Source organism: Chiloscyllium plagiosum, unplaced genomic scaffold, assembly GCF_037043375.1.
Source record: "Chiloscyllium plagiosum isolate Xiang-an unplaced genomic scaffold, Cpla_swu_hap1 HiC_scaffold_47, whole genome shotgun sequence".
NCBI lineage: Eukaryota > Metazoa > Chordata > Chondrichthyes > Orectolobiformes > Hemiscylliidae > Chiloscyllium > Chiloscyllium plagiosum.
This window is the reverse complement of record NW_028270185.1, coordinates 17770149-17798099: the sequence shown is the minus strand read 5'-3', so window position 1 is coordinate 17798099 and position 27951 is coordinate 17770149. Positions and strand designations below refer to the sequence as shown.

Here is a 27951-nt window from a genome sequence, read left to right as displayed (position 1 = left end):
TATATTGGCAGCCTAGTTGTAAATTCATTAACATCTGCTTGATTCAGCAATGTGAAACCATCTGCAGCTTATGCTTTGTTTTTAATAATGCAAGATCAACTATTGCAGAAAGCTTGCAGTTACAGCAAAAAATTTTAAAGCCGTAGTAGTGCTGAAATCAGTAGCTTATTAGTGATCTGCAGCTAAAGTGAGTGAGTTATAAAGTATCAGTCTTCCAGCCAAAAGAGAAATCTGAATACACACTTTCAGCTCTCAATTAGAACAATTTTAAGAGTACTGAAAGCATGGACAGGGGAAGTAACCTCTCAAGACTTTTTCAGTTTATAAAGTAGCTACAAGATTCAATGGACTCTGAGTACTCTTTACATTAGCTTAACAATGCAATGGAGTTATTCTCCTTGCAGTGTCAAGCTCAAGTTCAATAAGATGCCCCCCTCAAGGTGATCTTACTCTCACAAGATTTCTTCAAAAGTACTTGGATTAGAAGCAAGCTTCTGAGTCACACCAATGCTCATTGCACAATTGTAAAGCAAAGTTTTCTTTACAACAATTTATAAGTGCAAACGTTAACTGCACATTTTAGCTGCCAGAAGAGAATAGCAGTTGCTTTTAGACACTATATACTGAGGACTTTAATTCTTTTGCTGCATTTCATGACTTTGCTAAGCCACATTTGTGTCACGGACTATTAGAATAAAGGATCTTTTGCAGAATTTTTCATCAGGAAATCCCATTTGTCAGAAGCACCCAAAAGTAACAGGATTAGTCATATTCAAGATCAAAAATGAATAAATTGTACTGCAGTTATGTCAGATACATGGTGCATGGAGGAACCATATGTTGTAAAATTCAACCAACATTTCAAATAAGGAAGTACATGAGAATAGCATTTTGTGAAGCTAAATTACAGTGTTTTCTGTTGACAATGACTGAAAGGGAGGACAATGCAGCTAGTCACATAGAATAAATCTATTTCAGGCTTTCAGTTCTTAATCACATTAATTAACACTTCCGACAGATGGTTAATTCAGAGGTTTCAACTGAGAGCTTTTAGAATTAAAGAGCAACCCTCAATACATAGAGAGAGCCAATTAAAAGCTTTTAGGCAAACTAGCATCATCAGCTAGACCATTACTGATACAATGTTACCTTGGCAACAGCCACTTTACTGCAAGAGCTAACAGGCACCAGCTCAAAAAGCTTTAAGTATTTAAATACAGTACAGAATGCCAAAATCCTGCATCCTTGACAGACGGTAGTATTCTAGAAGCTTTCATTCAAACGCTTTCACTTGAAAGAACTTGTGTTAGTCATCCATCACCAACCCTTTTATCTAAAACCTTTTGAATGTTTTCTAAAAAGGTTTTAGAAAAGCTTGCCAGAATCTAAAAGGTTTTCAATTAGTCATCAGTCATGAGCTCTCAGAGATAAGATGTTTAAACCTTCCTCTCACGATATGTTGATGTATTTCCAAAATGGCAGCTTGTAACAGTGGCAGCAGCAATTCAGCTGCTCAGATTGAGAAACCAAAGAGATCAAGTAACTGGACCGAGGTTGAAACAAGTGCTCTGATACGTATATGGAATGAATATTTATCAGACCTCCGAACAGCCAAGAGAAATGCAAAAGTGTATGAAAAAATAGCTGAAGAATTTTTTGAAGCTACTGGGATAAGTCGTGATAAGGACCAAATCAGAACCAAAGTTACTAATTTGACCTTTCAATACAGGTAAGCATTACATATGCATTGTAAAATATGATTAAACCTCAACTTCTTTATCTGAAGTTCATATTTTTTTAAAATTATGTTGTAAGTTCATTAATGCTATAAATAATCAATCTCTCCGCAAAATAACGAGAGCTCCTTTTATGTTAAAGCATCTCCAAAACTTTGCAACATAATGCAAGAGTTGAGAAGACATTCAGCCGCAGACTGTGGCTTAAATCAAGGATCCACAATGCAGATTTAAATATATAGACTATAAACACATGTTTTAGTCAAATGCATCTTCAGTACTCACTGGATTCAGAGGTTCTTTATGTTCCCTAACTTGATTTGTCAAATTTTTAACCGGTAATCTATTGAATCAAGCAGCTCATTGTTTGACTACCAAATGGAAATATTGTGTATCTTGAGCTTTGATACTATCTGACCATCCCGTCAGAATTTTAACTCCACAGTGAGGGAAGTACAGCTGGAGGTAAGCAGGTGTAAGGATCTGTACATCCAGACAACATACCAGCACCAGCCCACCCTAAGTCATTTCCCTCAGAGACCAATTGCGAGCTGAAGAACTACCCAAATGCCAATTACGAATACATCAACGGCCCATTCAGTTGTCAGAGAACAATTATCACCCTGTAGGACTCTTGCAGAGTTGGCATTAGGCCAGTGGCCTTGAAGTAGCTGCCCAAATGGATTGGGGACAACATTAACAGGTTCTCTTCACCCATCTGATCCTCCAGGATGGTTACCCAGCAGCGGCAGTCATGGTTTTGATTGAAAAGTTTTAAAAGTTGCTGCTGGTGCCTAATGATGGAAGCAACTTTTCTTGCTCAAAATGGCAGACTGCTGCTCCTTCAGAACTGGAGGTGCTCCAGCTTTGAAAGACAGCCCAATGGCCTTGAATTGGATGTCAAGAGCAGTCAATGGCCAATTCAGGGAATATCAATCTTTTCTGACTGTTTCAATATAGTGTGGGAACAGAAACAAACAAAATCTTATCCCCTAGGTTAAGTGACCTATCTATTGAGGTAAGGAGGCAAGAAGAAAACAACACAAATTACTTCACTGCAATTTGCTATTAAATTAAGCTCCTTCGGCTTGGTCTGTGTATCCTGGAGTTATCTGCCAACAAGAATGGTGGAAAGGGAAGCTATCAATTAATTCAAAGAAAACCAATGGGCACTTGAACAAAACAAACTGCAGGTGTAGGGGGATAGAGTGGTGCAACGGAACTGATTAGATTGCTTTACCTAGAGCAATCATTAACTCAATGGATCCTTCGGTGCCATAACGATTCTTACAAAATACAGAATGTTGATATTGTAAAATAAGCATTTCACATCAATCAAATGCCAAACAGTGGAGGGTGGCAAACAAACAACGTTCCCTCTGTCACTGTGCGCACCTCTGAGGTAGTGCACAGAAGCATCTTATAGAAGCTATGCACTAGCACACCGATGTGCCCCCACCCATCTGATTATATGGCACCCTGCCTTCTAACCCATTCTGAGGGTTGAGAAGGCATTCAATTCTAGTGTTAGAGCTAGTTCCACGTCAGGATGGTGTCTGACTCGGAGGGGATCTTGGAGGTAGTTATGTTCGCATGAGCCTGCTACCTTTATTTTCTAGGTATTATAGTTTGTGAAATTGAAAAGTTGAGGTGATTTGGCAAGTTGATCCTCTACAATGTGTGCCAACAGTGGAGGATGAGTGTTGAAACTGGGATGCCGATCAAGCAGTTACTTCATCCTGGACAATGCTCAGCTTTTGAAATATTGTTGGAACTGCACTCACACAGACATGTGGACAGAATTTCATCACACCCTTGACTAATACTTTACTTAGAGGTGACACAAGCTTGTTAGTTACAGTATTTAAGCTAGAACTAAGCATTTGAAGAAAATACTCATCTGTGGAATTGGCCAGGCAAATGGGATTGCAATAAGTCAGCTCTGATACACAGCTTGCACTGTTGTGTAGAATGGACTAAAGTGGCCTCCTTTTGTGTTAATAGTTTAATCATTCTGTAACATCCCAAGGCCAGAGTGAGCCTCTAATTCTCAGAGGTTAATTTTCATTAGAGTTCCCTATACACCAGTTAAAAAAGCTTTAATGACCATTATTTGAATTATTTATACAATGAAGATAGAGGTGCATATCTCTTCCATATGCGTCTGATTTAAAAACAGCCTTATTAGCTATAGTCTTAATATAGTAATTTCATGTACTTTGGAGGATTATATGACATATCCTTTTGTTCTTTTACTAGGTAAGGATAGCGAATAGCAATCCACAAATTTCAAAATGTCTATGCATTTAGCCTTTACTGTTCGATGGTACTCTAAATTTTCTCTAGTAGTGTAATGCAAGGCGCATGATATGCTTGTTTTTATTATTTATTTGAGTTTGAATATTTTAATTTTAAACTGGTGACGTATCAGGTTTTGTGTGTCTCTGTCTCAAGGGGTTCATTTATTAATTTGTAAGTATTTCTGTAGTTACAGGTTTTTTCCAAACACTTTGAAACTGATTAGTTTTCAAAAACTAATGGGTTTTTGTTTACATTGGGAAAATTTGAGAGGATAAAGTACACATTGTAGTACATCAGGTTTTCTGATGGAAGCTTCTGGACTTTTTTTTTGAAGTTCGGGGGAAACAGAAAGAAACCTTTCAGTTTTAGTTTCAGGTTGGGGCATCTCCAGTGTTCTTCGCTGAAGATGGATGTGTAAAGCAGTTCTTCACAAGAAATGATGATGATAGTATAGATATACATTATGCAGAGTAAGGAGTGTAGTAATAGTTTCAGATCAAAAGTGTAAGGGTAAACCCCAAAGAGGTTATTTGAAGTGGACAAAGTATAAACTAAAATGAAGAACCTAAAAGATTCTCCTGACTGGGAGAATTAAATTAAGCACACAGAGGCGTAAAATAAGGAGATTCTCTCTGGTGAGAGTACTGGAGAATGATTATTTTGAAATTATATTTTGAATTCTATAAAATTTATATTCTAAACATGTAAATAGTTTGGTTTATTTGTTTTCTTCTTTGTTTGTTTTGTATAATTGTTTTATTTATAAAACACTTATCTGCAATATTGCACGCTCATGTTTCATTGAAAGATCACCTCATTAAACCTAAATAAAAACAAAATATGATCTATCAAGCCAAATTTCAGTGCAAGATCTGACTTGTCCAGTAATAACTCCATCTGGGAACGTAACAGTAGGAAAACAATTAAGAAAATCAGTACCTTCTGAGTAACTGGATCTTGGCTAATGCTAACAACTGTTATGAATGGTAGGCTTCAGAAAATGGTTATGATTTAAAATGTCCTCTTTAACTTAAGGGGAAAACAAAGTTCTAGAAAGGAGGATGGTGAGAGTATACCGATAAGCCTCTGCCCAGAGATGTACTCATGTGATCTGGTTGCCATGGGAAAGAAACAAACAGAAACCTATTAAAATCAAGTGACAATTCTCACATGCAGTGTAGTTTTTTAAAGATATCGTAAAGAGACAAAATACATACGACTGTGGGAAATGCAACGCTGATACTGTTTGAAAAGCAGAGGACTGTTTTGTGTTGCAAACCAAACAGAATAATTGTGCAGACATGTTTTCTGATCCAAAGAAAGGGGACAGAATCAACATGTTTGGAGATTTAAGAAAAAGGACACACAGAGGTGAGCTTTGCTGCTTAAAGTCAGATCTGAAGTATTCAGGCTGAGTGCCAAGACTTTCAAAGGGCACTGGAAGCTTTGACCGAGTGTGGCAGAGTGAAGATAGCCTAGTGAGAGCTGGGAGTAATTTTGGACTTGCACTTGAAATAGTACAAACCTGTCAGAAGTGCAGTGTAAAAGGCAGGAAATTATAAGACATAAAGAGCTGCACGGTGGCTCAGTGGTTAGCACTGCTGCCTCACAGCACCAGGAACCCGGCTTCGATTCCAATCTCTGGCGACTGTCTGTGTGGAGTTTACACATTCTCCCTGTGTCGGCGTGGGTTTCCTCCGGGTGCTCCAGTTTCCTCCCACAGTCCAGAGATGTGCAGGGCAGATGAATTAGCCATGCTAAATTGCCCATAGTGTTCAGTGATGTGTAGGCAAAGTGCATTAGTCAGGGTAAATGTAGTGTAATAGGGTAGGAGAAAGGGTTTGGGTGGGTTACTCTTCGGAAGGTCGATGTTGACTTGTTAGGTCTAGTGGCCTGTTTCCACACTCTAGGGATTCTATATCTCCATTGAATTAGTTTGTTCATATTAAAGAACCTTTTTCTTTAGTTTGGTGAATTAATTGCCTAACAAGTAATATACAATGAATGCTGATTTTGATTTCAAAAACACAAGTTGCTGGAAAAGCTCTAAGTCTGGCAGCATCTATGAAGAGAAATTAGAGTTAACGTTGCGGGTCTGGTGATCCTTCCCCAGAACTGATTTTAGTTTGTTAGTTGAATTAAAAAGCCTAAAATAGGAAATCTTTATCATTTAGCTATTTTCATTGGTTGCTGGGTAATTAATTTCTTTTTAAATGTCCATAGGGATCGCAACATAGATCATAAATTAATTGTACATTTTGCAATGACTGACTTAAGGAGGATTTTCAGCCGTCAATACAGGAGAGTGGGTAGTTAATTTCATGGGGCCAGTTGAATGCCACAATCCCATCCGAAGTTATTTTTGGGAAGGTCGGGCTGATCATGGAATAGATAGCTATCCATAAGAACTTAGATCAATTCAGGCTATTTTACAGAGGTCAATTGGAATTTTCCATTTGGCGTTCAGGTTTTCTGCTGTGTCAGAAGGACATTAATTGATTGGAGGCAGCCCACCCTGCAGCAGACCTATTCAGGAAAGGGTGAGGGCAGCTCTCCAGGGTGTCATTTGGCACCGTTCTGCTTGCTTATCCACAAGTCAACCTATAGAGATGAAATCACCTCTAACTCTGTTTCTTGAAACTGCAGGTGGTGACTTCTTCAGTTTTCAAGCTCTCCAAGAGCTTGCCCACTGTCCTTAATTGGACGGTGAGAGTACCCTCTGACCAGTATGCAGCAAATCAGCCAGAATTAACATCTAGCTTATGTTCCTAACACGATGTAGGTTTGGGACTCCTGACTCAGTGTACTCTAACTTTGAGAAATCAAATATATCCAAGCGACTCTATAATATAAGCAAAGATACTTATTTTATGACAGGTCAAAATTATTCTGACCAGGTACTTATTGCAGGATATATTCTTTACCTCTACATATCATGCAAAAATATCATGGATAACATTTATTGGAGATTTCAAGACACGTCAAATATATATCTTGAATCAGAAATGGCAATTTCTTTCTACAGCTATAAAATGATAAAATTCTACTTCAAGTTCATTAACATTTACAACTAGTTTCCATTGTGCAATTCCTTCTGAAATCTTCTTTCTCAGGTAGAGATTGGTTTTACTTTCTCTCAACCTATAAATCAATTACATTTCCACCTTCCAATCGTGATGTGTTAATCTATTATAGTATAATGTAAGTATGGTTCTAAACTTGTTCGCCTCCTCAGAGTTATAGCGGTTTCAAATTAACATCTCATCTTTCAATTAGAAAACTCAAAGCTACGTGTGGAAATGTTGCCTCATCTTCATACTGGCCATATTATGAAGCTATCCACAGGATGCTTACTCAGTTCCCAGGACAGGATGAAATCAATATATCTGACAGTGTACTACAGATTCCTTCAGTTTCCAAATCAGAAGCTCCTTCATCCCCACAAAAACCAGCTTCACTTCCAAACATATCTGATGACGTCTTGATATCAGAGGGAAGTTCTTGTGAGTCCGACCTCGTGGACAATTCATCCAGTTTTCATTCTTCGCAACTCAGGTGAGACAAATATAGTGTATTACCGGCTAAATCCAAAGTAAGGTAACTTGGGTCTCCTGGGCTTTACTCTCAACCATTACCTGTGGACCCTGTGTGATAACTGATCACTTGCAAATTCAATTGTTGCTAAAGAACTCTACTTGGCAAACATTATTTCATTGAATCATAGAATCCCTATAATGTGGAAACAGGCCATTAGGCCCAGTAAGTCCATACCAACCTTTGAAGAATAACCCATCCAGTCCCATTCCCCTACATTCACCCCTGTCTAATGCACCTAACCTACACATCCTTGAACATTATGGGCAATGTAGCATGGCCAAATCACCTAACCTACACATCTTTGGATTGTGGGAGGAAACCAGAGCACCTAGAGGAAACCCACGCAGACCCGGGGAGCATGTGCAAACTCTACAGACAGTATGGAGTTTGCACATCAAATAAAACCCGGCTCCCTAGCACTGTGAGGCAGCAGCGCTAACCGCTGAGCCACCATGCCGTCCATTATTTGCATTTGGTTAAACTAGTAATAAAATTTGATTGTGTTCAGCAGAATAAATAGCAATCTTAAAATTTACTAATATACTTCTGATTGTTAATTTCTCCTAACACACTCTTCATCCATGTTTCTCGCTTCCTCTGGAGAATTTTGCAAAGCAAGCTGACAAGTGATTTGTGAATAGAAACCAATCCAACTGTCAAAATTGGGGGACTAAACTTAATTCCTAAATGGAAATTCTCTGAATCAATGTTGTTTAATGCCAGTATTCCCAAATTCCCAACTCCTAATAGCCAGCTGACAAAATTCTCTCAAATAACGTGCACATTTTTATGATTCATCTCCATGTATTTATAATAAGCCTCATGCAATTAGCAAAAATTTACAAAGTCAAAAATCACACAACACCAGGTTATAGTCCAACAGGTTTATTTGGAAGCACTAGCTTTTGGAGAGCTGCTCCTTCGTCAAGTAGTTAGTGGAGCAGGCTCCGAACTAGCTACCTGACAAGGAGCAGCGCTATGAAAGTTTGTACTTCCAAATACACCTTTTGGATTATAACCTGGCGTTGTGATTTTTAACTCCGTCCACCCCAGCCCAACACTGGCACCTTCCTATCATGAATAAAATTTACACTTATGCCTGTTTTAACAGAGTTTCCTCTTGAAGCTCTCATATCATTAACATTTTTCATGAAATGAAAATGCATTGCAAATTTTTCAATAATTTAAGGAGTGTTTTATTGAATGTGTGAAGTTACCAAATTTAGCAATACTATTTACTCCACTCAAGAGAAGTAAAATTAAACTGAATTGGTAACTGAATTAATATCAGAGTGAAAAAATGTTTAAACCTGGTACATAAAAACAGGAATATGGGAGGCCATTTTTCTCCATTCTATCAGACATTCACAATTATGGTCTGGACTCTGTACAGACCAGTTTGTGTCTCTCTCTTACTCCAGGTCTAACCCAATTTCTCTAAATCCTTCATGAATATTTAATCAAGTCTGTGTTCATTTAACTCTTCCCTATGAGTTCATGATTTCTAACAGGAAACTAGTAATTCTTCAAACTGTCTTCCATAACCTTTTTGTTTAATTATTTTGCTTTGCCTGGTTTTACAAAATGGATAATTCCCTTCCGCCTTCAATCTTGTCATCTTCAATCTATTTATAATTTTAGTCTGATACAAGGATTTAATGAAAAATATTTAAAATTTACAATTCAGATATGGCATTTAAACCTTAGATGAGGGGGATAGAGAAATACGTGTACTGGCTGTTCTTTGAAGTGATCTAAAATTGGATCTCAGCCATTTTTCATTTACATCAGTGAAACAGCGGCCTCACAGAGCTTGAGGCACTTTTCCAATTTTTCATGGTGAGTATGATATTTTTATACTACAAATTTGTAGTGTTAAAGAAGAAATTGTAAAGCTAAATTTCTCCCTTTGTTGTCGACAACCATCATCCGGTGAAACCATACCTCTTTCCTTAATTTCCTCTAACACTGTAGCCTAACATGGGAAGGTGAGATGGTTTGTCTCACATGCATTCAGATTTCTAGGACCGTGTTGAATGATTAATCAAATGCCTTTGATGTAGCAGGATTGCTGCTGAGTAGCATAAGAGGGTTATACTACTCAGCAAGACCATAAGACATTGGAACAGAATTTGGCCCATCAATCATGGCTGATGTTTCTCAACTCCATTTTCCAGTCCTCTTTGATTCCCTTACCGAGTAAGAACCTGTCTCTGTCTTAAATTCACTCAATGACTTAGCCTCCATAGCCTGCTGCAGCAATGAGTTCTACAGATTTACCACCTTCTAATTGAAGAAATTCCTCCTTATCTCAATTCTAATGGGTCAACCCTTCACTCTGAGGCTGTGCCCTCGGGTACTAGTCTCTCCTACTAGTGGAAACATCTTCTCCATTTCCACTCTATCTAGGCCCCTCAGTATTTCAATGAGATCGCTCCTTATCCTCTGAACTCCATCAAGTATAGACCCAGAGTCCTCAACCGCTGCTCATATGACAAGCCCTTCATCACCAAGATCATTTGTGTCAACATCCTCTGGATCTCCTCCAAAGTCAGCACATCCTTCCTCAAAAGACAGGGCCCAAGTTGCTCACAATATTCCAAAGGTGGTCTGACCAAACCCTTATACAGCCTCAGCAGTATATCTCTGCTCTGGAGGACTATTGTAGCCCTTTTGAAATGAATGCTAACATTGCATTTGAATTCCTAACTACCAAATGACAGCCAGAGATCTCCTGACTGGCCTTCAGGAGGGCTCAGCAGGGATCAAAGCCCATTCAAGAAGATAAAAGAGGGCAAGGCTGAAGACAGCAGAGACCATTGCAAGGTCGTCTTCCTCCACAGAACTGACCTCAACAATAATTGCTACTGCCTTTTTTTTGGGGGGGTTTGGAACCATCGTTGTCCCTAAAAAAACGCAACGGTAAATAAGTTGAGCAGACTGTTGGATATCTGATGACTATCCATTTATATGGGAATGACAGGAAATGAAAGGCCAGCAGCAATTACAGTGGTGACAAGAGGAATATCAAAAGTGTTCAAATTATCTTTGAGGTAGCTCAGAGTGGATTATGGTGTACAGAGTTAAATTAAATTCTGTTTGCACTTCCTGTAATACCCAGTTTGAAATATTTTGCCCTTGGGTTGGATGCCTGATATGGAGTGTATAATGTAAATACCATCAGAACCACAATTATATTGAGGCACTGTAGAGTGGAACAAGCTCTATGGAGTAAATTTTATTTAATTTATTTTTACTCTGCTTGCTGGAGAAAGTGAGTTTTGCAGTGAACTCAAGCTTTTGGTATTTATTTTTTCTCTAATAGTGATCTTCAAAAATATTTGAACATAGCGTTTTTTTGGCAGAGAAAGAAAAATGGCAACAAGAAGAGGTATATCCTGATGAGATCATCAGTAGAATTAGTAGTCTCAGATTATTTGGTCTCTCCAGCTTGCTTCAGCATTAAATAAGATCTTGCCTTTTTATGGCCACAACTATCATTCCTGCTGGAAACCCTTACCCCCAAAATAACCTTCAACTCCCTGACTGGTCAGTCTGTATGATGACAATAAGCCTCACTGTACACATCTTTAATTGTCTATGCTGTGATGTGATGGTGTGAGAGATTCCTGGCAGTTCTCACATTATTAGGGAAAAACTAAATACTGAGAATTTGAATTCAGCTTCACTTTCTCTGGCCAGCGAAGATGTTTATTCCAAGGTGGGTTGGATTTGAATCCAGGTCCCTGAAATGAATTACCAGTTACCCAGCTCAGAGTCAACCACCATTTCATCCTGTAAATCACAAGTAATTTTTAAATGATGCCCACCTAAGTAATAGAGGACCAGGAATTCAAAATTGGTTGAGGTATTTTTAATGAAGTTCTCTTCCATTGCTATGATTTCATAATGCATCTCACCCAGACCCAACCCCATACCTTATCCCAGTTACTCTGCACCTCCCACAGTCAATCCATCTAGTGTGCACATCTTTGGACTGTGGGAGGAAACCAGAACACCCAGAGAAAACCCATGCAGATACAGGGAGAATGTGCAAACTCCACACTGACAGTCGCCTGAGGGTGGAATTGAAACCGAGTCCCTGACACTGAAGTAACAGTACTAACCACTGAGCCACCATGCCGCCTTTGAGATTCTCAGTCAGAAGAATTAAATGCACATGCCTCAGAGCCTACTGGAAGTTATCTCCATGCATCTGTGTTGTCAGAAACCAAGATATAATCCTATATGCCAGTGATGTTACAGATTGTGGAGTCTGTTTCAGTGAAGTGGTTACTTATATCACATTTATTATCCCTTAACTGCATTGTTTATCTTTGTGTGAGAGTGGGTTTAGAATTACAGAGGATGGGGTTTAAATTTTAGGTATTATAATTAATTAGTGGTTTAACTGCTCTGCTAAAACTTCTATATTTTTGAATTGTTAAATTCTTGTTTACGCTATAAACCTATTATCTATTAGTGATTATTCACTAGTCTGGTTAGGAATGATTGGGGTCAATTTTTAAGAGTTATTGAAGGTTTTAATTTCTCTATTGCGAATACAAATTTAAAAAAACCTTGGAATTTAAAGACAGATTAATTGTGAACATGTAAACACACTGGCTATTGTAAAGATTGATTGGATTCACTGTCCTTTTAGGAAAGGAAATCCGCTGTCCTTGCCCAGTCTCACATACTTGTCACTCCAGACCCATGGCAATGTTGTTGCTCTCAACTGCCTCTGAAACAGTCTAACAAGCCATTCATTTCAAGGGCAATTAGGAATGGACAACAAATATTAGCACAGTCAGTGATGCCCACACCCCCTGAAGAAGTTTTAAAAAAAAAGGTATCTGCCAAGATGATTAGTTTTGATGGCATCAGCTTGGAATACATGAACAAACAGTTATAAAGTACATAATGAACCTTTAATTCAATATATAATTTACAGATAAGTACTTTGCATCTCTGTTTTATCATTGCAGATATGAATCACAACCAATTAAAAAAAGGAAAACATCAAATGCTGACTTGCACAAGAAGCGTATAAGACTAATGGAATCAATGCTGGTAGAGCAAAAGAAAATCAGTGCAGCCGTGGAAGAAACAAATCGAGAGGTGCAGAGAATCCTTGATCAACAAACTCTCCTACTAAATCAAAGCTTGCAGCTGCAGAAGCATATGTTACATTTGTTAGAAAAAGTAGTTTGCCAGCATGGTGCAAGAAAAACAAGTGTTTTTTAGTAGTCTGCCACTATTTAGATACCTCAATTATAAATTAAGGGAAGTTAAAATGAGTATGTATATGGTCAATTACACATATTATGTCCAAAGTTTTATTTGTAGTATCCTTACACTCAACACAGGTGCTTCATGAAAATAATTTTAACTCAGTCAAAACAGGTCCTGCTAGCAATTCTGCCCACTCCCCCACACCCACAAGATCTGTTTGATCGTCAGTCTATTTGTTTACTTACAGGAAACAACAGTGATGTTACACTTCCCGTGCTGTAAGCCACATTGCTGTTTCTAGCTTTGAATTTTTGCAAGGGATCTGAACTAAAACTTTCATATCCAGCAACAGCATGCTTTAAATCAACAAACTTCAACTTTTTCAAGAATTTCCATTGCTTACAAGACTTTAAAAGCATTCTCAAGCAGACATATTATCTCTTTGTAAACTGATAATACAACTAGTGTTTTACTATGGCATATTCTTAGGGCACAGTGGTGATGTCTCCATCTCTGCGCCATGAGGCCTGGGCTCAAGTCCGACCTGCTCTGGAGGTGTGAAAAACATCTCTGAACAGAATGATTAGGAAAACACCAATGGTGTGCTGTTTCAGTATCTTGCTACATCTAACTGGTTCTACTTACTATATAGCCTGTAAATAAATCTGACCAAGTCATTTTAACTAATTCAATTGTGTGTTTTTTTTTGTCTTTTACAAGGAAGAGGTAAAAGGTAAAGTCATCAGTCTCATCAGACTATTGGGCAGCTCCCTCAGAAGATAGGGATGACTGATAGTGGTTTAGAGGTTGAGAAGGAGAGTATTTCACGATAACCTCAGCTGGTGCAGGAATTGAACCTACACTGTTGGCATCACTCTGCATTGCAAACCTGCCAACCAACCAACTGACCTAAGAAGATGTGGTGATGGTATCTATTAAACAAGTGTTAAAAACTATTGGAGACAGCCTGAACTATAACAAGTAAATAATGATTACTCCAAATTAGGGTTAATAGGCTTGTGGGCAACATATCAATATAATTTGTGAATTGTGGATAGGTTAACGGACAGATGGCAAGAAAGTAGAGAAATAAATCATATTTGAATCAGCATATTGCAATAAGTGGTGTGCTGCAAAGATAAGTGCAGTTTAAAATTTGTAAGTTAGGGGCCAGATATTCATTAAGAGCATGAGTATTATGAGTTGAATACTTTCCTGAGTCTACAATCCCATCTCAGTCATCAAAGACCTTGTTTTCATACTGGGGCAGACATGGATTGGAATTGAGCCTGTTGCCTAAAGAAGAGGGTATGGATGGAGGGTTGAGGGCTGAACAGAAGTGAATAGAACTAGGCTGCAACAGAGGTAGGCAGCAGGTTAGGTTGGAAGGTTAGAAGTCCCAACTCCGTTTACTGGAAAAACAACCTAGTTCTATTCACTTCTATTCAGCATTCAACTCTCCATCTATACCCTTTTCCATGCCCTCTGAAGACTTCCTTCTAAGCTTCATGCCCCCTTGCTGCCTTGAAAGTGCTTTCTGAAATGGTGAGGTAATTTCCACATATTGCCACCTCCCTGGGTTGAGAAATATGGTAGGCGAGCACTTTTAGGATTGAGGTGAGATTGCAGAATTGGGAGAATTCCCGAATCCCACCTACAAGATGAAAATCTGGCCTTACAAGTTCATCTGCTTAGGAGTTAGGGTGACAGTGAGAAATGGTAATCAGTTGTCTCCTAGAGGACTTAATTAAGGGCAATTTCCAAATTCCAGCTGAATAGGCATACCTGGTACAACAGGAGGCATCTTAGCAACAAGGAGGGGTAAGCATCAGTAAAAGTATGCCTAGTACAAAGTTTACTTGATAACCAATGTAAAGCCCAATGTAATTACCCCAATCCTTTTCTATAATGCTAAATATAGTTCAGTGACATGGTCTTGCTGGAGAAATCATGTGATACAAAATAAATCAGATGAAGACACCTGACTGTAGAATACCCTACAAACTTGACTGGTTACAAATGGGCCATTTGAGAAAAGGCTGGAAAAGCTATTACATTGCCAGAAAACAACACTGGCCATTAGGGAAGCATCCATGTTTGAAAGAGTTTGAAAAAGAAATTCAATCAGAATGCTAATGTGGTCCAAAAATACAAGATCCACCCAAATTCTGGGTCTTGACCGGTGGCATAGCAAGCAGTGAAGAATGTTTTCTAAAATTACAAAGGGAACTTGATCAAATAGGTAATGGGCTGAAAAAATGGCGGATGGAGTTCAATCTCGATAAATGCGAGGTATTGCATTTTGTTACGACAAACAAGGTTAGGGCTTCTACAATTAATGATAGGGCCTTGGGAAATGTTGTAGAACAGGGACCTAGGGGTTCAGGTGCATAATTCTTTGAACTTTGTGTCATATATGGACAAGGTGGTTAACAAAGGTGTTTGGCATGCTTAGCTTCATTGCTCAGTCCTTTGAGTACAAGAATTAGGAAATCATGTTGAGGTTGTACAGGGTGAGGCCTTTTTGGAATACTGTGTCCAGTTCTGGTCGCCCAGTTATAGGAAGGCTATTATTATGCTGGATAGGGTTCAGAAGAGACTTGCCAGGATTTTTCTGGGTATGGAAGGTTTGAGTTATAAAGAAAGGCTGGATAGACTGGGACTTTTTTCACTGGAACACAGGAGGTTGAAATCAAGGGTTTCAGCTCCACTTTCTTGGCATCTCCCTACATTCTTCAAGCTCCTGAGAGATATCCCAGTGTTAGACATAGACAATAGTAGAGTATCTTCTTGGAGAATCCCAAAGATTTACAACATCTCAGTCCTAAACAACTGGCCCCTTGGCTTAAAACTATGTCCTCATCATTTACCAGTGCTATTCTACTTCCTAATATATTGTAGAAGCTCTTACTGCCTCTGTTTATGTTTTTTGCATTCATTCTAATTTCTCCATTCTTCTAATTCCACACCGATTTCTAAACTTTCCCCAGCTCTGGTCTAACAACCTTACAGGAGTTTATAAAATAATGAGGGGTGTAGATAGAGTCAGTGGTAACTATCTTTTCCCTAGGATGGGGGATTTTAATACTAAGGGGCATATTTTTAAAGGGAGAGCTTTTTGGAGGGATATGGGCCAGGTGCTGACAGGTGGGACTAGATTGGGTTGGGATATCTGGTTGGCATGGGTGAGTTGGACCAAAGGGTCAGTTTCTGTGCTGTACATCTCTATGACTTTACGATTCTATGACATGAGGGGCAAATCGTTTACAAAGAGGATGGTTCACATGTGGAATGAAGTGATGAATGTTGGTAATATTACAATGTTTAAAAGACACTTGGCTAAGTACAAGAATAGGAAAGGTTTGATGGGATATGGGTCAGGAGCAGTCATGTGGGACCTACTTAGTTTGGGATTATGCTCGGCATGGACTGGTTCGACCAAAGGGTCTGTTTTGGTGCTGTATGACTATGACCAAATGATATCAAAAGTAGTTTGAACAAAATTAGTTTCATGGATTTGTAGTTCAAAATGTTCCCAAAGGATGAAACAGAGCTATATGAAAAAACTAAAATTTTCTGTAAAAGAAAATCACAAATGTAGTATCTAAAATTTGAATTTGCCAGTTAAATAAAATTTGAACGTTTTCTGACATGAGATATGTCTGTGTACAAGACATTTTTCTATATGCAACAGCAGCAGTCACCATTATCTTTCAGCACCAATTACTTACCAAGTCCAATGCCACTATTATCTAGTAGGTAGCTTAGATGATCAAACATAGCTCTCTGATTCTGGCGACTGATGCGACAGAAATAGCACAGGAATCGGCAGCAGTTTGTAACCATCCTGGGAAACCGTATCTCCTACAAAAAACAGGGTATACGTATTTCAGTGAAAGTTTAATGAGCAGATTTTATATTGATAGAAGTCACTTACATGCACATGCTGCTACCTTAATAAACATCCACTAAAAGTGAGGGACAATTGATTTTAACAATCATAGCTTTGGAGTAACAATAATGCCATTGATGCCCCTTTAATACAGAAGATTACATGGAACTATTCAAAGAATAGCAGCGAACTTTTAAAGTATTGTGCTGAATGCAATTATGCCTTACCTGAAAACAACCAAAATATAGATAATTAGGTTATTAGACTTATTTGCTATTTATGGAACTATAATGTGTTTGAGTCATAACCAGTGGCCTGCATGTAGAGTAATTTGTGATATGGATGATCAGCATAATTATTTTTCTATTCTCTTTTCAACAAATAAGACCATAAGACATAGGAGCGGAAGTAAGGCCATTCAATGCTATTCATCCAGTTTGTAAGGAGCAGCTATAGAAAATAAAGAACACATTTTCACAATTTGGCGCTCACATAAAAAGCACACATTGGGAAACACCAGCACAAATACCTGATTTGAAGAATTATCAGTTGCCAGTTGGAAATGTCAAATGTCGCATGTCATACAATATTATTTGTCAGGCCTCTGAACTTTCATATTTAATACATTGTTTAAAAGTGGTGACTTCAACTGTGGCAATTCTTTTTTGAAGAGTTCTATCAGCAGTTGTAAATAGGCTTCCTGTACTCTCATTTTAAAACTTACTGTAGTTACAGAATCACAAAACCATTATCCAGTTGGGCAACAGTGATTTACTGATTAATACTCTAAAAATTGGGTTAACCATTAAACAGCGCTGAAAAATGTGTTGCTGGAAAAGCGCAGCATGTCCTGAAGAAGGGCTTATGCCCGAAACGTCGATTCCCTGCTCCTTTGATGCTGCCTGACCTGCGCTTTTCCAGCAACACATTTTTCAGCGCTGTTTAATGGTTAACCCAATTTTTAGAGTATTAATCAGTAAATCACTGTTGCCCAACTGGATAATGGTTCTGATCTCCAGCATCTGCAGTCCTCACTTTCTCCTCCTTAACCATTAAACTGGACAGGAACTAAAATAAAACCAAGAGAATTCAAAAGTGAGCAGGAAAATTAAAGAAGGGACTATAGAGATTAGAATATGCAATAAAATTAGACAATGAAATAAAAAGAATAAAAGCGATGTCTAATTGATTTTCAAATGTTTGCACTGCATTCTCATGAATGTTTCATATTGCTTGCATTTTGCACAATTTTATAACATCTCCAAATCTGCTGACAGAATTAAAGGTGCTGGTTTTAGATCACAAAATTATAAAATTATATCTCAGAACTCCAATGCACTGACACTTTATGTGTTCATTCAAATTTCCTCCCATTTGTTTTTGTGAGGATCTTGAACTATTTGAAATAAACTGGTAAATTGTCAATGGCTTAGTTCATGGCCTGTTGGCAGTAATGTTATTACAGGGTAAGAGTACTATGATGCGAGAGGAGGGAGAAGGTTGTACGTGACTATGAAAAAGATTTGAAATCAGTGTTATCAGCAATATTTAAAATGTAGGAAAGTATTTCTAATTTGGATCAATGTGAACACAGTGCCCTCAGAAAGTCATAAACATCTGGTGGCAGACTCTGGTCACATACTTAAAACAATCATTAAATTCTGCAATCATAAAAGTAAAATAAAGCAGATGCAAATTTGTAATAAAGTGATGGCCATGTAACCAGTAATTGTTGTGAAACGCCATTCTATTCACCAGGGAAAAAGTGAGAACTGCAGATGCTGGAGATCAGAGCTTAAAAATGTGTTACTGGAAAAGCGCAGCAGGTCAGGCAGCATCAAAGGAACAGGAGAATCGACGTTCTGGGCATAAGCTCTTCTTCAGGAATGAGGAGAGTGTGCCAAGCAGGCTAACATAAAAGGTAGGGAGGAGGGACTTGGGGGAGGGGCGCAGCTACACTGGCACCACCCCCCCACCTTTACCTCCGCCACATCGATGACTGTATTGGCGCTACCTCGTGCTCCCACGAGGAGGTTGAACAGTTCATCCACTTTACTAACACCTTCCATTCCGACCTCAAATTTACCTGGACCGTCTCAGACTCCTCTCTCCCCTTCCTAGACCTCTCCATTTCTATCTCGGACGACCGACTCAACACGGACGTTTACTTTAAACTGACTGACTCCCACAGTACCGAGATTACACCTCCTCCCACCCTGCCCCCTGTAAAAACGCCATCCCATATTCCCAATTCCTTCGCCTTCACCGCATCTGCTCCCAGGAGGACCAATTCCATTACCGAAAAACCCAGATGGCCTTCTTCTTCAAAGACCGCAATTTCCCCTCAATCGCCACTGGTCCTCACCTAACACCCCACCAACCTCCAGATACATCGTATCATCCTTCGTCATTTCCACCACCTCCAAACAGACCCCACCACCAAGGATATATTTCCCTCCCCACCCCTATCAGCGTTCCGGAAAGTCCACTCCCTCCGCGACTCCCTCATCAGATCCACACCCCCCACCAACCCAACCTCCACTCCCGGCACCTTCCCCTGCAACCGCAAGAAATGCAAAACTTGCGCCCACACCTCACCCCTTACTTCCCTCCAAGGCCACAAGGGATCCTTCCATATCCGTCAGAAATTCACCTGCACCTCCACACACATTTACTGCATCCGCTGCACCCGATGTGGCCTCCTATACATTGGGGAGACAGGCCGCCTACTTGCGGAACGTTTCAGAGAACACCTCTGGGACACCCGCACCAACCAACCCAACTGCCCCGTGGCTGAACACTTTAACTCCCCCTCCCACTCCACCAAGGACATGCAGGTCCTTGGCCTCCTCCATTGCCAGATCATGGCAACACGACACCTGGAGGAAGAGCGCCTCATCTTCCGCCTAGGAACCCTCCAACCACAAGGGATGAATGCAGATTTCTTCAGCTTTCTCATTTCCCCTCCCCCCACCTTTTCTCAGTCCCAACCCTCAGACTCAGCACCGCCTTCTTGACCTGCAATCTTCTTCCCGACCTCTCCTCCCCCACCCCCTCTCCGGCCTATCACCCTCACCTTAACCTCTTTCCACCTATCATATTCCCAACGCTCCTCCCCCAAGTCCCTCCTCCCTACCTTTTATCTTAGCCTGCTTGGCACACCCTCCTCATTCTTGAAGAAGGGCTTATGCCCGAAACGTCGATTCTCCTGTTCCTTTGATGCTGCCTGACCTGCTGCGCTTTTCCAGCAATGCATCCTATTCATCAGCACTCTTTAGGAAAAGAAATCTGCCATCTTAACCTGGTCTAGTCTACATGTGACTCCAAGCCCATAGCAATATGAATGACTCTAATTGCCTATTGGGCAGTTAAGTACTGGCCTAGTGAGTAACACTCACATCCCTTGAATGAATAATAATGAAGAATTACAGAATTTAATATGTGTGGATACCTTCGAATCACCACCTCCCAACACGTTCACCATTACTTCCATTACAGTTTCATGCATGCCCAAAGCACGCATTAAGTTGGGATGTTGATAGAAGACTTTATTGTTCATAATGTTTCTGCAAAATCAAAGATAAAACTTTACTAAACAAATTGCAGTGTTACATGAATAATGAACAGCATCAGTTCTTACGAAAATAGCTGCAGAAGTGGGTTGATTTCGGAAATCATAGAACATAGAACAGTACAGCACAGAACAGGTCCTTCAGCCCACGATGTTGTGCCGACCACTGATCCCCATGTATGCACCCTCAAATCTCTGTGACCATTTGCATGTCCAGTAGTCTCTTAAATATCCCCAATGACCTCGCTTCCACAACTGCTGCTGGCAACTCATTCCATGCTCTCACAACTCTCTGTGTAAAGAACTCGCCTCTGACATCCTCTCTATACTTTCCTCCAACCAGCTTAAAACTATGACCCCTCGTGTTAGTCATTTCTGCCCTGGGAAATAGAGTCGATAGCCAGAGACTATCTATGTCTCTCGTTATCTTGTATAACTCATGGCAGACAAAGGTTGTAAACGTGTGACTATGTTGGTCAGAGTTGCCAGGGGATTTCATGGGAAGAAAAACATGCAAATTTACTTTAAGGAAAAGCTGCTGCACATCTGACATTCATTCAGCCCCAGCTGGAATCCAATTCCAGGCACTACACTTTACATAGTTTTGGGGAGCATATAGTAGAAATTTGCTGGAATAGATTCCAGGCTTGAGGGAACACTAGAGAAACTCAATTGTTTTTTTCTACAATGGAGAAGGATAGATAAGATTTCATAAAGACTTTTAAATTCATTAAGGGTTTAAATGAAGTAAAATAAAATGAACAATAAACAAAAACTGTGGATGCTGAAAATCGGAAACAAAATCGGAAATTGCTGGAGAAACTCAGCAGGTCTGGTTAACATTTCAGAACAGTTCTGAAGAAAGGTCACTAGATCCAAAACATTTATCTCTGTTTTCTCTCCATAGATGCTGACAGATCTGCTGAGTTTCTCTGTTCTTGTTTAAAATAAGGTTAAATTCTTTTCGCTGAGTGAAAATTTGATAACAAATGGCCACAAACCTATGGTGACTGGCAAGAGAACCAGAGGTAACACGAGGTGAAACTTTTCTATTTTTTTCTTTTTTATATCCAGAAGTGTTTTATTTTTCCAACACGAAATCATCGTGGTTTCTTTCTTCTATGAATCACCACCAGTAAAACACCCGCCTTTCCAAATGAATACTTTGCATGCAAAGCCCATTAATAATAATACAAACCATCAAAGGTAAGGGAGGGTTGGGGTAGGGAATGGCTAAATTAAAATGGCATTAGAAGGGGAAAGAATTCCCCTCCAATGGCTGCCTCTCTCTAAAGGCAGCAAGAGTACTGGTAGACAATGTGTGCTCCATCTCCAAGGACACCTGGGTACAAAATTAGCCACAGAAGAGGGGTACGTATCTGCAGATGTGACCACCTCCACAGCCCAGAAACTAGACCTGTTAATAGCCAACTTGGCCAGGCCAAGGAGCAGAACCATAAGGAGGGCCTCTGATTTGCCCACACCCCTCCACACCAGATGCCCAATGATCAGGAGGTGGGGTTGAAGCCCAACCACAAGCACAAGAGAAATTTTTTTAAATAACTAAAAAGGGGCTGCAATCAACAACAACCAGTATATACATAATCCCAAACTCCACAGCTCCACAAAATAAACAAGCAGGCTGGAAATCCATGGACCATGGCAATCTATGGTTATATAGGTCTGCTTTGTAAAACACCCTTTGCCCCATATCCTGAGGAAAGTGGGGGGACTCCTGCAAGGCCAAGCCTCCACTGAGGATCCATGCCAGGCTGTGTTTGGGTGGTGGATGAAGAAATCAAAGTGGATGGTGAGAGGCAGCAGTCTGTACAAAAAGTACCTCCGCAACAGTTGGAAGGATACATAGGGCAATCCCATGGGGCGGTTAAGGTTGTTGGGTTGGGCTCCTGAGGGAGGCTCAGGAACCTAGGGCTGATATGAAATACCATCCAAGCAGGGGTACACACAGACAGGATCCCACTGCACAGCTGAGCACTCTCCAACTGGTGCACGTCAGACCCAAGCGCCGCTGCTTTCAGGCAACCGATGGCATTGGCCTTAAGCTGGACATTCACTGCTACCATTTGCTAATGCCTGCATCAACATCCAGCCCAGGCCTCTGCCACCTAGCAATTCCCTGACTCTGGTCACTCTCTCAGCCATAGACCACCCTTCCGCCAGCCGCTAGAACCCGTGATAATGCAGGAGTGGATTTGAACAGCAGCTACTCCCGACCCAGTGTGAGTTGACCATGTTCCAGACATCAATCAGGTCCCAGTAAAAAAAAAGGCCATATCCAGTGGGAAACCCAAAGACCCTCGCAGTCTATGACAAGAGGCTATGAGCATGTTGTAATTGAGGTCATGCACCCGATGGAAGAAATACATTGTCAACATGCACCACATGGGAGGTGGTTTGTGGAAAATGATCTCTGCAGGGTCCAAAGGCTGGGAAATCACCACCTCGATGCAGAGGCACACCAGCGACTGACTGCCCTTCTTATCAGGGAGACCCTAAATTTTGCAACAACCCAGTGCATCTCCTTGTCCCAGAAGAAGTGAATCAGCTTCTTTTGAAGTTTTGTGACAAAACCAGGAGGGGGTCAAATAGACCAGCTGGTACCATAGCATAGAGGCCATCAGCTAGTTTATGATCAGCAATCAACTCCTGTAAGATAACACTTGGACTAGTCCTGTCCAGCAGCCAAGGCAAGCTGAGACTGGCCTCCAGACTCTGTCAATTCTCCAGTGAGGATTCCGATAGAGGAGATAGGTAATGTTCCAGTTGAGCCCCCGTAATGTCTTTGGCAAGGAATTCACTTGATGTGGACTGACCAGAAGTTTGGACTATTTGGCCCAGATGATCCTGGTGGAAGATCAGTTGGGCTAAAACAGACCCCCACGTGGCCAAGTACCCTCCTGGCACTCGTACATCCACCCAAGGTCAGCCACGTCAATGAATGAGGAACACATTGTCAATATAGGCTGAAAGATCACCTTGTGCCCAGATCACACAAAGCTACTCCTGAGAATCTCCTCAGCAAGAGGCACAGAAAAGGTCCATGCACAGGGAATACAGTTGGCTAGACAACTGTAAAGCACTCCTCTGTCAAAGTGAAGGGGCACCATCAGGGATCAGTTAACTTTAACAGGCACTTTGCAGCAGTGTACAGATGTTGGATCCAGGTGACAAACTGCATCCTGAACCAGGATGTTTGCAGAGTTCTGACTAGATACTTGTGATCAACCCTGTTGACTGCCTTCTTCTAATCAAGGGACAGGGGAGCACTTGACAGACCCGTCCTCTGGGAAATACGAATCAGGCCCCTGACCAGACATAAGCATGGATCCTTCAGGCTGGGACTGTAGAGGTTGGTTGGGTAGCTCATGTGGTCCACCATGGATCGAGATGAGATGCCAACTTTTCTATGCACTTTCAAAAAGATATTATATTATTCAAAGAAGAACAAAATGCAGGAATACAGGGAAAGATCAGGATAGAATGGAGAACTAGACAGCTTTATGAAAGAGCTGAAAATGCGTTGCTGGAAAAGCGCAGCAGGTCAAGCAGCATCCAACGAACAGGAGAATCGACGTTTCGGGCATAAGCCCTTCTTCAGGAATGAGGAAAGTGTGCCCTGCAGGCTAAGATAAAAGGTAGGGAGGAGGGACTTGGGGGAGGGGTGTTGGAAATGCGATAGGTGGAGGGAGGTCAAGGTGAGGGTGATAGGCCAGAGTGGGGTGGGGGCGGAGAGGTCAGGAAGAAGATTGCAGGTTAGGAAGGCGGTGCTGAGTTTGAGGGATTTGACTGAGACAAGGTGGGGGGAGGGGAAATGAGGAAACGGGAGAAATCTGAGTTCATCCCTTGTGGTTGGAGGGTTCCCAGGCAGAAGATGAGGCGCTCTTCCTCCAACCGTCGTGTTGCCATGGTCTGGCGATGGAGGAGTCCAAGGACCTGAAAGCTTTATGAAAGAGTCATGCAGACTCAATAGGTCAAATGATCTTCCTCTGTGTAATGTTAGTTTATGATCTAATTTTATTGTTTTTTAAATTTTCTACTACCAGTCATATTTCCTAATATCCAAGAATCCCATCGTAGTTAGGAAAACATTAAATGCATAGAAAATTGGAGACACAAAGTCTCTAAAAAGATTTTACTGATCAAGCACCTCTTAAATGGAATCCTCTCTGCATTAAAATTCAATGTGGCAGACAGGGTTCTGATTTTAAATACTTATCTTCAAACCTGTCCACAATACACCTGCTTTGGAAACTAAAATTGTCTCTATTGAATTTTCAGATAAATACTCATCAAGGTTCAGACGTAAATTTAATTTATGTATTCAGCAATAAAGAAATAAAAGGATTTGTAAAGGAATACCACAAGCATTATTACATGTATTTAATAATTCATTACTACATGGCAGAGTGCTGGAGCACAAGCAGACCAGCGAATTTAATATTAGCTGTAAGAACGAGAAGGGAATCCCTACTAAAGAAGAAAGTAGAAAACCAAAAATCTAGAAACAAAAAAAGTTCAGAATAAACATTCAGAATGGATTTTGAAAGAAAAAGTCTCGATTGACTAACTTCACGGAATTTTTTTAACCAGTTCCAGAGAATTTACAATGGTAAAGAGACCGATGGATTAGATCTAAATTTTCAAGAGACTTGGGTACACCAGTGAGTAAGCTAATGAATAAAGTCAGTGAATGCAGAGTCAGGGAACCATCAGCATAACTATGTAGTAAGGCAGAGATCAAAACAAAGGTGAAGAGTAGCCAATATGGAAAATGATGTTCCATAGAGATCTGTGTTGGGTTTACTGCTGTTCATCGCTTTTATTAACAATTCAAACTCTGAAATAAGTAATACCTTCTTTTTAAATTTATAGGAATGGAGGCAGACTCCAGCCATTTACAAGAGGGCAGTAATAAACCTTCTGAACAGACCTATAATTGGCAAAAGAATTTCCATATAGGAATTTTCACATTTTGGAAGAAATAGTTTACATATTACTTGGTTAATAGCCAAATAAATAGAATACAGGAGCAAAGACATCTGTGAGTACAATGTGGAAATTGCTAAAGATAGTGATAATGGTTAATAAAGTCAAAAGACAGCCAATCAAATCATTTAGTTTATTTCTATCCAAAAGTGAGTGGAAACTGCTAAATTTGGACCTTGCCAATGACACTTGGAGTACTGTATGCAGTTATTTTCACCATATAATTTTTTTAAAAAAGGCATTGGAGAGTCTGCAAAAGTGTATAATAAGGATGATACAAAAATGGTAAACTTATATCTCTTAGAAGAAAATGAGGTCCAAGGACTGCTTGGGCTAAATGAATATGCTGCACAGAAATAAATCAATAAAATGTGATATACCAATTTCTCAATACATACCCAATGCTCTGAATCATGAGCCTCTCTTCCTCTGGACCCATTTGGACAATGAGCAATGAACGGATCTGGCCCAGGCATTCTAGCAAATTCATCGTGTCCTCGACAGATGTAGCATTAATGATGTATGCCTTAGGCATAGCGCGGATAAGCTCACCAACACCATCATACTGTCTGTGCAGCAAGCTGAACATCAAACGCACGAGTTCTGGATTCTGGATGAAGGCTTCTTGGGCCCAATGCACTACTGTATGAGAGATCAACTCCTGCAGTGTACCTTTAGCAGAAAGTAACAAGCTCTCCATAAATATGATGACATTTAAATATATAGAAAACTCTATCTTTTTCAGGAAGCTTATGAAAACAGCATTTTCTACAGAAAAGCAAAGTTTTTCCTTGCTTGATACTATAATCTCCAAAATTACAATGTTAGCAGTTTCATATTTGCATTAGCAGTGGCAAAGGCTGATGTCATTAACAATGAGCAAGTCAGTCCTTTCCACAAATCGCAATATTTCTTTCAACCACCTAACATCATGATTTTAAAGTATCACCATAGCTGCACAATTTATATGATATGTGGATTACTGTAGCATGTATCCTAATTCTTTAAAAAAACGAATAACAAGTTCCCAGATATGCCTATCATCACGAGGGGATGCTCATACCTAATTGCCTTTGAATTGTTGGTGGTGAGCTGCCTTTTGATCTGATGCAATCCATATGGTGCAGCTCCATACATGTACCTCTGGTAGCAAGGGACTGAAGCAGCACACCAAGTCAACAAACGCTTACTTCTGGTCAGACCTGTCTTTTGTGAACAGGAAGATTTCAAAGGACCAGCAAAACTGCACAGAATGTGTGTGGATTAGTGTAGCACGCCAACTAACTGTTTAACAGAATGGGTAACATATTCCTAGATCTGTTAAGTTTAGCAGATATTGGACGCATAATCTTCAGGGAAAGCTCAATGATTAAATAAACTTTTCAGGAATGATAGAGGCTACAAGAACAAATATAAAAAACAAAAAAGGCAAATATTTGCAGGGGTTTAAATTCTGATTGGCTCATTTTGTCTCAGCAACATTGATGCAAGATTCAGTAACTACATTCTTTTAAACTATCATATTTAGTTTTAAAACTGAAAGTGAATGTTTTTGGTATTGGATACTGTAATTAATTCCCTTACAAATTCCATCCTAATCTTAGTAGAAATGTTTAAAATGTTCATGGGATTACATTAGGAAAATACCAGGTAAATTTTATTTATAATTTGTGTTATTTGTCTCAAAAACTTACGTAAATTTGTTAGATATGACTCTTATTCATCACAAATTCATGCCGGCTTTTTTAAAATCAGTTCATATTTGTCATGATTCCAAGTCACGCAATGCATTAAAACAATGATGACGACGTCAGCTTGTACGAGGAGGCATAACTACAAATTGAGGGGTGATAGATTTAAGACAGATGTCAGAGGCAGGTTCTTTACTCAGAGTGTGGTAAGGGCGTGGAATACCCTACCTGCTAATGTAGTTAACTCAGCCACATTAGGGAGATTTAAACAATCCTTGGATAAGCACATGGATGTAGATGGGATTGTGCAGGGGGATGAGCTTAGAACAGTTCACAGGTCGGCACAGCATTGAGGGCCGAAGGGCCTGTCCTGCACTGTATTGTTCTGTGTTCTATGTTCTAAATACTGGAAGCCATGGGCACAAAGCAATTCAGCATTGCGATCTCTACACCCATTTGAACGCTATTCAGTTCATGGTCCCATAATTTCAGTTAAATCCCATTCTATTATTTACTATTTTAAAAATTATAATCCTGAACCAAAATGAAATGATCTGTTTGTGTATGTCACAAATGTAATAATAGATCAGATCTGTCTCATTCATTAATACAAGTTTCACATAAACACAGAAAACGATGATGCTGACAGCAGAAGTACTGCGCAGTTCGAACTATCCAGTGCCTACTAGTTAAACCATCGTACAAATCAGTTTACCATAGATGGACTCCTAGTGACTGAGCCTTTGAACTATATTTTAACCACTAGATTGTCAGAAGCAGCTGCAACTTGAACTCTGTGTAGAGGGCTTTTGAAGCGGTACATTAAGTCGAGGTAAGTTTTCTATAACATTTTACATGGTGCCGCTATGTTAATCTTGCCTTGCAGTTCCAGCAGCTGCCAGTCTTCATCATACACACAAC

The 27951-nt window shown here is 40.0% G+C and overlaps 2 protein-coding genes across 16 annotated transcripts in view; one reads left to right on the top strand and one right to left on the bottom strand.

The window, feature by feature from the left end:
- The window catches only part of LOC122542710 (ryanodine receptor 1-like), a 404506-nt gene that overhangs the window by 191109 nt on the left and 185446 nt on the right, over positions 1 to 27951 (bottom strand). For all 15 annotated transcript variants that reach the window (XM_087983940.1, XM_087983944.1, XM_087983942.1 and 12 more), the window contains 3 exons: positions 25738 to 26011; positions 20213 to 20327; positions 16601 to 16733 (listed from right to left, as the gene is read on the bottom strand). In XM_087983940.1, the coding sequence (XP_087840066.1) occupies positions 16601 to 16733; positions 20213 to 20327; positions 25738 to 26011 (522 nt within the window). The remainder of the gene's footprint in view (positions 1 to 16600; positions 16734 to 20212; positions 20328 to 25737; positions 26012 to 27951) is intronic.
- msantd1 (Myb/SANT-like DNA-binding domain containing 1) lies at positions 1278 to 13550 on the top strand. Its single transcript, XM_043680987.2, has 3 exons — positions 1278 to 1729; positions 7314 to 7592; positions 12623 to 13550. The coding sequence occupies exons 1-3, from the start codon at positions 1476 to 1478 to the stop codon at positions 12879 to 12881; spliced, it is 792 nt and encodes a 263-aa protein (XP_043536922.1). The 5' UTR covers positions 1278 to 1475; the 3' UTR covers positions 12882 to 13550.

Coding starts and splice junctions, on each gene's coding strand:
- msantd1 (XM_043680987.2), top strand. CDS start 1,476: ATGGCAGCTTGTAACAGTGGCAGCAGCAATTCAGCTGCTCAGATTGAG. Junction 1,730..7,313: donor AATTTGACCTTTCAATACAG/GTAAGCATTACA, acceptor TCTTTCAATTAG/AAAACTCAAAGCTACGTGTG. Junction 7,593..12,622: donor TTTCATTCTTCGCAACTCAG/GTGAGACAAATA, acceptor TTATCATTGCAG/ATATGAATCACAACCAATTA.